This window comes from Primulina huaijiensis, chromosome 12 (genome assembly GCF_012295235.1).
Source record: "Primulina huaijiensis isolate GDHJ02 chromosome 12, ASM1229523v2, whole genome shotgun sequence".
NCBI classification, from domain to species: Eukaryota; Viridiplantae; Streptophyta; class Magnoliopsida; order Lamiales; family Gesneriaceae; genus Primulina; species Primulina huaijiensis.
Window position 1 is genome coordinate 7,292,073 of NC_133317.1, and position 13,219 is coordinate 7,305,291.

General features: G+C 36.8%; 2 protein-coding genes across 4 annotated transcripts; one reads left to right on the forward strand and one right to left on the reverse strand.

The window, feature by feature from the left end:
• Positions 1-208: 208 nt before the first annotated feature.
• On the reverse strand, positions 209-1,875 carry LOC140990184 (uncharacterized). The gene is made up of 3 exons (XM_073459764.1): positions 655-1,875; positions 412-498; positions 209-325 (listed from the first exon to the last, which is right to left on the reverse strand). The coding sequence occupies exons 1-3, from the start codon at positions 1,873-1,875 to the stop codon at positions 209-211; spliced, it is 1,425 nt and encodes a 474-aa protein (XP_073315865.1).
• Positions 1,876-10,428: 8,553 nt separating this feature from the next.
• LOC140989526 (uncharacterized) lies at positions 10,429-13,212 on the forward strand. Of its 3 annotated transcripts, XM_073458744.1 has the most exons (3): positions 10,429-11,165; positions 11,396-11,417; positions 12,964-13,212. In XM_073458744.1, exons 1-3 carry the CDS (start codon positions 10,860-10,862, stop codon positions 13,077-13,079), a joined length of 444 nt encoding a protein of 147 aa, XP_073314845.1. In that variant the 5' UTR covers positions 10,429-10,859; the 3' UTR covers positions 13,080-13,212. The 3 variants fall into 3 exon arrangements, 1 of the variants encoding a protein (XP_073314845.1); XR_012177502.1 differs by having other exon boundaries at positions 10,429-12,387; XR_012177503.1 differs by having other exon boundaries at positions 10,429-11,479.
• Positions 13,213-13,219: the final 7 nt, after the last annotated feature.

A 13,219-nucleotide genomic window follows, 5' to 3' on the forward strand; every position in this document is an offset into this window, starting at 1 on the left:
AAATTGAGTGGTAACCATAACAAAAAACTGGCTTAAGAGTCTAAGGATGTCCAATTTGGATTGCATAAGATATGTTCATGTCCCTCTGAAAAAATCATCTACTATTGTCAAAAAATATTTCTCCTCATTATATGTAGGTGTTCGAAATGGACCCCAAATATCCATATGTACAAATTCAAACAAAGTAGAGGTTTTGGACAAACTAGCTTTAAGAAAACTCAATCTTGTTTGTTTTGATTTTGGGCAAATTCCACAGTGAGAAAAATCTATATTCTTTGACAAAAAAGGTAACATCTGCATTCGAGTAAGAGACATATGGCCTAATCTGTGATGCCACAAGTCATGAGTAACAGAGGTACATGAAATGAAAGTATTACATTGAGGTATGTTAAAGGCTATATGGTGTGCAACTTGAGAAGGCTGGGATGGTGATGATGACAGGTAGTAAAGTCCATGTTGAGCCCTACCAATCCAAATTATCCTCCCACTTTTGCAGTCCTGAAATATACATCAGTGAGGGTAGAATGTGACATAACAGTCATGGGACTTTGTGAACTTAGAAACGGAAAGGAGGTTGAAATGAAAATTGGGAACATATAACACATCGTGAATGATAGTGTTGTTTAAAATAGCCACGGATCCTTTAGCACTAACTAAGAGTTGAACCCCATTTGGCAATCTCACGGAACTAGGGGAAGAACACAAAAATTTAGGACCACGCAACAATGAATAGTTACCAGTCATATGCTCATTGGTCCCTGTGTCAATGATCCAATCTGTAGAAGCAGATCCATGAAATTGTCCAGCCATGTTCACAACATTGGTGTCCGCTGCCTGCAAAGTTTTAGCATCATTAATGTTTGATGAGTGTAGAGTAGTACCTCCCAATAGTTGCAATATCTCCGCATATTGAGCTGGGGTAAAACTTGAACCAGCTCCAGTAGTGATCCTTGGCGACACCTCGTTGTCAACTTCAGCAACATTGTGAGCCATAGTCTTCATCTTGGGTTTGTCAAACTCTCGATTAAATCGTGGAGAGCTTCCTCTGCCCTGTTGTGGTTTGTAAAACTTGTGGCCGGGAGGATATCTTATCAACATAAAGCAATGAGCCTTAATATGCCCATTCCACCCACAATGTTCACATGTAAGCACTTCCTTTCTCCGTTCATCGCCCCGTCCTTGTCTAGCATAGAAAATTGAGGTAGGTTGATCTACTGAGGACAACATGCGATGAGATTCTTCTTGAGAAAGCAAAGAAAATGCCTGGCTAACTGATGGAAGAGGCTTCATCATCAATATTTGGCTTCGAACATGCATATAGCTATCATTTAGACCCATCAAAAACTGCAATAGACGATGTTGTTGATCATGTTCAACATACTTCCTCGCTGCAGCACATTCACATGACGGCATAATGACCAAGGAACTGTATTCATCCCATAGCTGCTTGAGCTTACAAAAATACACCGAAATTGTGTTGTTTCCTTGAGTCAGCTTCCCAAATTCTCGGTGAATAGAGAAGATTCTCGAACCATTCACCTTATCAAATTGATCTTTCAAGTCTGACCAAACAACAGAGGCATCGCTCGAATATACAATTCCACTGAAAATACTTTTCAAAACAGAATTCATAATCCAAGATAAAACCAAGGCATTGCATCTCTCCCACTGGTTCAAGGTAACACTTCCTTCTACTGGTCGCACACATGTTCCATCAATGAACGCTATCTTATTCTTCGCACGAAGTGCAATTAACATAGCACGACTCCAAATCCCATAATTTTCAACTCCTGTCAATTGTTCACTAACAATAGTCATACCTGGAGCATCAGATGGGTGTAAGAACAGAGGATCATTGAAGTTGTTGGTTGCCATAGATCTATTCGGCAGAAGCTGGGAAAATTGCAAGGACGAAATGAAATGCTCAACGATCTCAATCGATTGAGTCTAAAATCAGCTGCGAACTAAGATCCTTGACGGAAAAGATCTTCGCGAACATCAACCCAGCTGCTCTGATACCATGTTAAACTGATAACCGCCATAGGAGGCAAAATGAAGAAATCTATGTATTATTGATCAACTGCCAAAGAATACGTACAAGGTCCTATATATACGAAGTAAGAAGCGTGAATGTAAGTAAGTAGAACTCCTAGACTAAGATGCGACTTTCCCATATGGACCAACATTACATGGACTAGCATTACATGGGCCGAGTATACACGGGCCAAAGTATCATATACCAACAAAAACAAACAGGCTACCTGTTAGGATCAACTCTATAATCAGCAATATTACTGCAAACAAATGAAATACCTCGAGAAACATCATTCACCATGTCACTAATTGTACCATGTGGGAAATTCCTATAATACAAAAGTAGCTATATCTCTAAGCCACACAAATGGCCATTAACATAATCTTGTATAAAGTAGTTGGCAGACAGATGTATCATTGAGATTGAATTTCAGATGACTCATTTAATGCATGAAAAATGGGGGTTATATAAGATATTAGATCAAAGAGATCTGTCTGTGTATTAAAATTAAGACCTGCCGACCGCTGGGACTACATTGTTCTGTCACTGTGGATCAGACTGAAAGTTAAAATATTTCACACTGATTTCTCCCGAATGATCTGAGTTAGAATAATTGATCTCAGCATTGCCCCCATACTTAGTGCCAGGACAAATCTTGTAAGCAAGTAAGCAACCATCGAGTAAAAATGATCATTCAATAGGTTAATATACTTGTAGTCTATGCAAAGTACAATGATATCTCTTTCTGATAGATGTTGTTCTGATTGTCAGAATTCATCAAGAAGAAAGATCCAACAATGAAGCTAAGCAAACGAAAATTTTAACTGATTGTTTGGAACATAAAATCTTGGATAAAAAAAAAAAGAAATATTAATGTATGGATTTGTATATATAAAACTTCTCTTCAGCTGTGGCTGCGGAAATCTAACTTGCCAAGTCAATCTTCTATTTCCCCTTCTAAATATTGCTAGGTTCAGTTCTTTGGTGCTCTAATTTGTCTGACACTAATTTTGAAACACCACCAAAGGTTCTGTGTTTCAGATCATACAACGATGGCCATTTTCTCTTAAGCATTACTTCGTCAAGATTCGTAGCTGTCCAATTCGCACATATGTGTTTTTTCTACACAAATAACAGTGAAATATAACAGTCCATGTTTCAAATTTAAATAATTTGAGCAGAGCTTTTTTTCTAGTACTATTTTGTTAGAAGAAACATACATTTCCATATTAAAAAATATCAAAGCAAACAAGAATGACTACATACCCAATAATCCAGGCTCCACCAGTTACTGGCTTTGGTCCATCTCTATTTTTCGGTAAATAGAGTTCAAGCCTGCACAAGAAATCTTGATAAATATCCCATGAAACAGTTACAAATAATAGAGATAAGCATCAAACATTCAATAAGATGTCAGTCTAACTAGTTGTAGTTGAATTAAAATATAACATCTAAAATACATCCTACTAAATTCTATCTATTTCTGGCTGGTCTCCATAAACTATACCTCTATGGATGTCGCCAGAGTAGAAGTAATTATATCCAACTGCATCTGAAATTACATTTCTTCAGGTAATGTAACTCTCATATTCATCTTTTGATAAAAATATCGAAAAATGCTGTTTTAACGACAATGGATGTTCAATATATTTGCAAACCTTGTAAAAAACAAGGGAGAAGAAGGAAAGCATAACACCCCCAAGGGCAAGAATTCCTGTAATCCTATAGCCTACCATGAATAAATTTAAATGATTCAAACGTGTTTAGCATAAAAATCAAATATATGTTTGAACAAATGCTGTGCTTGAAGATCTATAAACTAAATGGATCACAAAATGAACACTTAATTGCATAGAAACGTGCAACCACTGGTAACTATTATATCTCATTTATTTTCTAAATTAAAAATTTTAAAATATTTATTTTGATCTATAATTTTGAATTTATGAAAAAACATATGATATGACATATATATCTCGCCCACTTTCCATTTTTTTAAAAGAATCACTAAATATTTTTTTATTCTTACCTTCTCTTTTGAATTATAAAAATATAGAATAGATTACTTCATTCTTATAACTAAAAAGTTTTAAAATTTATTAATTTAATTGAAAAATTCATGCATGTAAATAATCGCTCGCACTAATGGCTAGTTTTATATTATTTCTTAGTATTATATTTCTTTATTATTTTAATAATTTCAACAATGACAAATTTTAACGTTATTTTTTTCCGAGTCCACTCTTTTTTATGTTTCTAATTAAAAGTATTAATTTTAAACAGGCATATATTTATTTGTTTCTTGAAAAAATATATACATAATAAGCAAAAAATATGAATAAGAATCAAGAAACAAAAACACAATTCATCCGTAATGTATGCATTTAAAACTATAATGATATGATTATAAACTAAACAAGGTCAACAACAAATACAGTGTAATTATAGAATTATCTATAAATTAATAGATGTATAAATCACAAAAAAAATATGTCAAATTTTTTAAATAAATCATATTATTTCCAATTTCAGGATAGACTTGTGTTGTTTTGGAAGTCATCTTTAATGTTATTATATTATTTAATTTGCTGCTTTATTGCTTTATATTTGTTAGCCTTCCCTTTAGTTCTTTAACATTTTTTTTTACGAATTCTTAATTAGGAATGACATTGATCGGGTTCGAGTAAGATTCTATGTTTCTGTCTTCATCATAATTTATTGTATCCACTCTCATCCTCAGCTCATCCTCATCCCCATCATATATTTAACTTTCAACCTTATCTTTATACTAGTTGGAGGATCAAGTACCCATATGGTCATATCCTACTCAAATATCTTATTACTGCCTACAATTATATTTTTTCAAAATGGAATTATTTCGATAAAACTATGCTTATTTACCAAATTTTTAAGAGAACAATAAAAAAATTAAAGATAAAAAAATAGCAAACTAAACATCAAGTAAATTAGAATTAATATTTTTAATATAAATAACTACATAAATGTATGTATGTATGTATATACATATATTTAATAGGGTATTCGGATCGAGTATAGGTATGAGTTAATCCGCCTATATTATCGTACCCGATTATCCATTTATTTAATCGGGTGAAAATCTCAGCCATACCATTTTGTATTCGAGTCGGGTATCAGATTCTCTGTCAGGTTTAGAGGAAATTTTCATCACTATTCTTAATGTGTTCATTCTATAATTAGTTCCTTCTGCTTAGAGAGCTGGTATGAGACTTGTCTTTACATATGTCACCAGGAACTAAATCGAATTGAATGTAAGTTATACTCATCTATTTAATGTCATCTAATGCATTATATATACTTATTTCATATAAACAAGCACAAATTTTTCTATTTTTGTCTTTATATTCTTATATGAACAAAATGTTACATTTTGTTTTCCACATGGATATTTGACACCGTGACAAAATATGGGACTGAGTAGTTGACATCCATGCTGTTGATTTATACGATTGAGTTCAAGCTACCGTAAGAGTACTACTCTAAGAGTTTATCTAACGTCTCGTGTTTTGTTGTATTAGCACTATCAACATATTACTCATGATGTATATATTGACAATTACATGTCCATCTATGTTTCATCACTCAATGGATTCAATACATATAAAATAAAATGTTAATTAAAATGAATTTTTGAGTTATTGAGGTTGCCTCAACTTCAAAGCTACAAAAGCCAAAACCCTATATCCCACCAACATCACCACCAAAACACCCACATCCGAACCCAGATTATCAATCCCAAGATTCTTTATAGCTGGATTATCAATCACCCTGCAATACCCTAAATTCTATCCACACTCATAAAATTCATCCTCCTGATACTGCACCCCAACAAGAAGCTTGTAACAGTAATGACTAAACGAAATGTACTTTGACCAGTCGATGAATGTCGGAATGTGCTGGATGTAATACCCACTTGCTAGCAAAAACACGAGCATTAGCACTGAAGATAGCGTTCTTCCTTGGTTTAAGTCCATTAGGACAGCACCGAGAGCTAGCCCGAGTCCTTGTGCTACTAGGACATTGAGTAGGATGATGGACAGGTTTAGTAGGAAGGTTATTAGGTATGGCTTTAGGCCATCGATCCAATATGAGATGGTAACAAATATTGTTGGAAGAACAAGTTCCATTGGCAAGTCGCCGATCGTTCATGCAAAGAAGTAGGACGACAGACGATACATTTTTGAGGAACGTTCTCTTGTTAGCATCGGTCTTTCTTGTGGGAAGACGAATATAGCATTAAAAAGTGGGAAGAATCCCCAGAATATTGAGAAGAAAAAGAGGAGCCCCACCTGTTGAAATGTGAGAAAAATGGATCATGACATACTCTAGTCTATATATAGATTACGGCAACTGTCTATACTCAATCCACGTATATATATTGGCATTGAAAGGATTGTTGCGCACAAATTTACAGGAAATAAATATGTTGAAATTAGTTTATCAGATGTCAGTGTTGTGCTCGGTGTTGTCAACACGGCACACAACACGACAGCGAAAATTAATTATTTAACACTCTAATATAAATTTAATAGACAGACACTTGGATTAAATTATGTACAAGTACTAATACTTGTGTGGTGCCTCATGGCGAAATTTCACTAGACAACAAGTAAATCGTTTACACCAAAACCAATGCTAGTGAGATTAAACAAAACTAAATTCCTTGACAATTCAAGGAACTAAAAAGCATCAAAAACTCAAAGTAAATACACGATGCATAAATAAACAAAACCGAAAAACACCCTTAGACCAATACTTTGCGTCAGTATTGTTCTTCGAGCGTTGGCAACACCAATCAGCAACACGGTCCGTGGTTCAGAAATACTCAAGCTCCGAATGCAAAATGCTGAATTAATTCCAGCAACGCTCCTGTAGACGTCAGTCGATCTTCTCTACTTGTCGCGCACCCACCTTCAATGATTATTCACCTTTTTACTAAGTACCTCTCTCTCTCTCTAAATCTTCAAGGATCCTTCCCACCTATAAACAAGGAAATTGGAGTTTAATATGAATCAAACTCTAATATAAAACAAATACCTTATATCTTATAGATAAGTTTCCTACTTAATTAAATAATTCCTAATAATAGGATTCTCCATATCTAGGAAAACAGATCTATCAAATTTGTCGAGAAGTGCAAAATCGAAATAAAATCTTAATAGATTTTTGGAATAAAATATTCCTTTCAATCTCCCTCTTTTTGCATTTCTGGACAAAACTTCCACAGAAAACAATGGACATTCGTAACTCCCCCTGAGATATGAATCTAGTAGCTCCCCCTGAGATTGTTTGGTGAATCTCCCCGTGAGATTGACAAGTTAGTTCAGACGCTCAACACGTACCAAAACACGAAAAAAAAACAATGTTTAACACAAGTAACCCCAGTTCATATCTTCAACAACATATATGAAACACGAACAAAGGACTAAGAAGAAGCAAAGCAAAAACTAAGTCCAAAGCATAAGCAAAAACCAAGAGCAAAGCATAAGCCTAATCAACTCGTTCATCAGTGTCTTCCTCATTATCACCGTCGTTCCCATTATCACCAGAGGAAGGACCACCAGCAACATCTTGTCCCATTTTTGGTAGTGCATCATCTCCCCCTTTTTGGCCAGAATGCACGCCTACCTCGAGGATTAGTCGATAATGCGCAATCAGATTTTCATAGTAAGCGATTGTCGCATTGGATTGGGATATCTGTGTGTTTGTAGAGGCAATGGTGTCACGAGCCTGTTGGATCTATTGAAGTCCGAAGGAGATGTGAGCATGGACCTCAGGAACCATCAATACGATATAGTCTTCAGAGGCAGAGAGTGATGAAATAGCAGTGTTGCCAACACCAGGGGCAACACCTGGAGCAACACCAGTAGCAGTTGGTGAAGCAGAAGCAGGAGTAGTGTGGGCAGTACGCGGTCTAGCACAGGGCGCAGATCAAGGAAGATCAACAATTCTAGTTCCCTTAAGATTTGCGGAAGGGTGTTATAGTACTCATGGTGTAGGGTGAGAAATCATATATGGTGTCCCGTACAAACACCCTTCCATACTTAACAGATCTCCGATCACCAACACTGGAGACCAAATTGTAGTAAAATTCGAGGATTGGTCTACGAGCATAGGGCATCTCTGAGTTGACAGTGGAACTTAGTCTGCGAGATTGAATAAAGGCAGTCAGATTGTATTTACCGTATGCTTCGAAGTCAATGTTGCATTCCTCGATAAACTCTATGTGAGCATACAAGTACCATTGAGCCACAGCCAGCTCCGAGTAAAACTTAGTGGAGAAAGAGGAGGCAAGATTATAGTCCTCCAGATCAGTGTTGTCAGCACTTGGCTCAACACCATCCGTGAATTCCTCAGTCCTCGCTGCTTGATCAGAGTCGTCCTCAGGTTGTTCGACTTCAGTCATAAACTCAGAGTCTGATTGGCTCGTTTCGAGGGACTCAGATTGAACATCACCTCCTCTATCCACAGATTCTTGTCTTTTCTTTGAGTCACGCAAGATGTTAAGGAAATCAGCCAGTGATTGTTCATCTTCAGAAGAGAAACCTATATCTGGAGAGGGTTCAGGAGATTTATCAGTTTGAGGAGCAGCGGAGGATGATGGAGCAGTTGTCTTCTTCGTGCGGGCTGACCGCTTTCGATGAACCATCTCAAAATTATTATCATTAGAATCGTCTCCAGACGAAAAATCTGGGTCGAGAGTGAAATATGTGGCCATCCGCGGTTTCTTCGGGGCGTCAAAATTGGGGCTATATCTTGCCTGCCTCTTCGATCGCCGGAGAAAATTGGAAGGCCGTGGAGGAAAAGCCCGCCTATAAGCTTCGTAATCAATTGGCATGTTCGGATCCCATGGGTTTCCAGGTTCACCTGGAGCAATTTCCTCAAGCAGGACAGGCTCTGGAGGAACTACTATAATCTGCAGAGGGTTTTCGAGAGGAGTATCAGACCGTAGTGTTGGTGATGGTGTTGCTCTTTGGTGGGAATCACTACGACTCGCTCTTAATTCACTACGAATATCCTGTGGATCGAATTGATTATCTGCCATGATCAAAGAAGAAAATGTGACGATTTTACACGAGGAACAGAATATAAGACGAGTCCAGAGTGATGGTGAATGAAAATAAAGCACAAATAGAGACAAATACGAAAGATGAGGGTAAAGTAAATAGAGCAAATTCAAGCGATGGAGTATATAAACCCTATTTGCAATGGTAACTATTTGATTCGGAAACAGCGCACAGTAACGGTAAAAATGAAACCGATTCAATCCAGTGCAACGGTAATTTTTTTTTTGAATTCTCATCACGGCTTAATCACAATTTTAATCCTTAATTAACAGATAACAAAGGTTTGGGTGTGCATTTAAACATTTTCACAGATGATCCAAATCAAGCCCACATCGATTACACCCCATGAACATAAGAAGTCACCTCTCTTCAAAATGGGTAAGAAAGATCTCATCAGCTGGTTTGTGTTAGAAGCAGATAGCCTACTGGACTTAATGAATTCACGAAACAAATATGCACGTCCTAATGATGCCTTAAATTTAGATGATGAGTCAAAGTTTCAGGCAATGTGGAGGTGAATCTGTGTTGGTACTAAGTGTTGACAACTCCATAGTGCAACACCACTAACATGCACAACGTTCTTTTAAAAATTTTTAGGCATGGTAGCTCCCATTCTAGAAGAACGGTCTTCAAAGGACTCATCTAGGTAGCTTTTTCCATTCTTCTATTGTCTCTTTAGAAGTGGTAGCTCCCACAATAGAGGAACGGTCTTCAATGGACTTCTCTAGGTAGCTTTTTCCAATTTCTTCTAAGCTTATAAAATTTTGTTCTTCTTTTATGTTTTTCACCTGATAAGTGTCCTTGAGGGACTCAATTTACGACAGTAGTATTGGATATATCCAAGAAATTCTCGAAATTTTTTTTCTCAGCAGTTAGAAACTGAGTATACAACACTCATTTATCATAGAAGGATTGTGCACAGTCAGGGTATACACTTTGAGAAAATTGTCAACATGATGTACATAACACAAAAAAGGATAATTTACGATTATGCAGAATGTCTAGTATCCTAATAATAGTCATGCATAAATGGTGTTGTCCCCGGTGTTGGCAACACCAGTGACAACATGTGTGTGTGATTATTGTACGCACATGCTGAGAGAGTTCCGAAGATTGGAGAATCTCTCAAAATCCAAAGGTTTCGTGAATATATCAGCCAGTTGATTTTCAGTCCCAAACGGATAAAAAACAGAAGAAGGTAGCGGACCAACCAAAGACGAAGCAACTAAAAAAAATAGACAAACAAAACAAGAGAAGAGGAAGAATAAACCCAAGAGTTCAAGATAAGCTCGCGGGGAGAAGGGGAAGAAAGCAAACACAGCAAAATCTTGCCAGTCTGTACAAGGAGAAAGCAACGCAGCATAGGTGCCTCCGAAAAGGTGGAAGAAGAAGGACGTAGACAAAACACCAAGCAAGCTTTTTTTGCTGGGATCTTTTCACTGCAACCGGAGGAAAACAAGAGCCAAGGCAAGCAAAACATAGAAGGACGAGGGAAACGAGGAGTCGAAGAAGCAGTGGTGTAACCGGAAGCTACGGGTGTGGAGGAGAGATGAGCACATCCCACGTGATATTGACCGGCTGTGGTGTAGTTGAAGGGACACGTGGCTCAGGGGTTAACTGCTTCCGGAATTAAACTGGCCATTTTCCGCAATAGCATGCTTTAATGTAATATATCACGTGGTATATGAAAGCGTATATAATTTTTAAATGGCCAGTCTATGTACGGTTCCCGGTTAAAAGAAAAAACACGCATCACTTCCACTTCACCACAACCAAGGGACTATATCACGTGGGCTCTGCTCTTCTCTCCACCACACCATGTTGCTTCCGGTTGCACCGAGGTTCCTTCGTTTTTCAGTTTTCCTCCTCTTCCTTTGTTTCCCTCGCCTTGGTTCTCGTGCTCCCCCAGTTGCAGCGAGCAGAGTCCAGCAAAAAAAGGTTTGCCTCGGGTGTCTCTTCCATCTTTCTTCTTCCAGCTTCTCGGTGTCACCTGTGCTGGGTTGCTTTCACCCTTCTACAGCCTGGTAAGCCTCTACTATGTCTGTTTTCTTCCCTTTCGTTTCCCCGTGAACGTACCTTCAATTCTTGGGTTTATCCTTGTTCTTTTCTTGTTTTGTTTGTCTTATTTTTATAGTTGCTTCGTCTTCGATTGTATCACTTCCTTGTTCTGCTTTTGTTTTGTTTGTTCTGCTCTCTTTGACATCCCTCCGCCTGTGTTTACTTTGCCTCGGCTTTGTCTTTCCCCCCATTACAGCGAGCCACTTCCAGCAAGAAAGGTTTGTTCGGCGCGTCGTCCGTGGTCCTCTTCTTCTTACAGCTTTTCGCTCTTATCTCTGATGTATGCCTTTCCCTCCTCTTGCCGTTGGTAAGCTTTTACTGTGTTTAATTTGTCCCACTCTTTTTTCGTTCCCCTCTCTCAAATCTTGGGTTTCTTCTTCTTCTGTTGTTCTTTGGAGTATGGATTCTTTTGGGTGAGTGAAAGAGATTTGGGGGATGGTAATTGGGCTTTTGGAATTGATTGGATTCCAATATAAATTTTAAAAAATTGTTATTATCGATTCTCTTGATTTTGTTATAATCATCAGCCTCGTTATTGATGGGAAATATTATAAAATAAGCACTCATAATATCTATCACAGCCTTCATAATCTTATATTGATTTGTGATAATCACAATAACATCGAATTCGAGCTTTTTTATTTTTGTAGTTTTATAAGTGAATAAAAAATGAGCCACTCGGCTTGATTTCCGTAGAGGAATTTTCATGGTATTATTTTATTTCTCATTTCATGTCAGTGTAGGAGAACGGCTACCAGAGGTGATTGGCGTTAGTAGTGATCTAGATGTGAACTGTGGTTGATTAAAATTGATACTCTTTCCGTTTAACTTTATGGACAACAATGTTTGTTTAGTTTTTTTCCTAAAGGTTGAATTTTGAACTGCAATGCCAGTCTTGTTTCTCCCTCTCTTGTATATCAAAAGCCGATTTTGTATCCTCACACATTAGCTTATACATGAAGTTTAGACTTGCTTAGATACTGGGTTCTTCTATGTTATAAATCATTGAATTGGCAATAAATTCATGGAGGAGGTTTTCTTCCAAAGCAAAAGATTTTTTGTTTTTGTTTTTTTTACTTTTTTTATTTGCCCATGGAAGAAAAGATGAAGCTTTTAAGGAATGAGAAAAATCGAGGCTATACTACTGTTTTTGTGATGAACACTTGGATCCTATCAATCAAATACATGGTTTGTGCTATTCCCTACTACTTTCTTCTGTTTTTGAGGTTATGATATTGTATTTGTCATATATATTAAGGAAGTGGCCTTTTAGAGAATCATCATGATATCTTTAGTACGACAGCGCTATGGCTCTTTTGTTTTTCAAAAATATAATTTCCTACACGATATTAGTATGTTAATAGCTCGATTTTCTAGCTTTTGTCTATTTTTTTAGCTTATTTCTAAAATACCCATCAGTTTAATGTGATGATTGTATGCACACTAATAATTTTTTTTACCATTAGTGTTTTAATTCTTGATGTGTTTTTTTATATCTCATACTATGAATGATTTATTTTAATGATATCGTACATTAAAATGTTGAACTCTCTATTATATTCCTCAAGATTACGGCGGACATAAGTATTATAATATCCCATTCCAATATACGATTTAAAAATCTTGTTTTTAGAAACCAAATATATATGTCATGTGCTCAAGCATATATGCCTTTGTCAAAAATAGGCAACGCCATCTTTTAGATTCGAATAGATTTAGGCATAGTTGCATCAATTAGTGAATCGAGACTATTGAACCCCACAGATTCAGCCATTTTGGATTGTTGCTCCGGCGTGGCGGTGCTACGGCGGTGGGGTAAGGTGCCGCTCGGCTTCACGGCCTCAACAGAAATGGAATTACGGTACATTACAGATAAATAAAAAATTGTTACACTCATAATACATATAACTTTAATAATTACATTGTTAAATAAAACCTAAACAAATATAAACACATGGTTAGTTAGTCTGTATAAATAATCATGTGTTAAAATATAAATATGGGTAAGACACCTCAATTT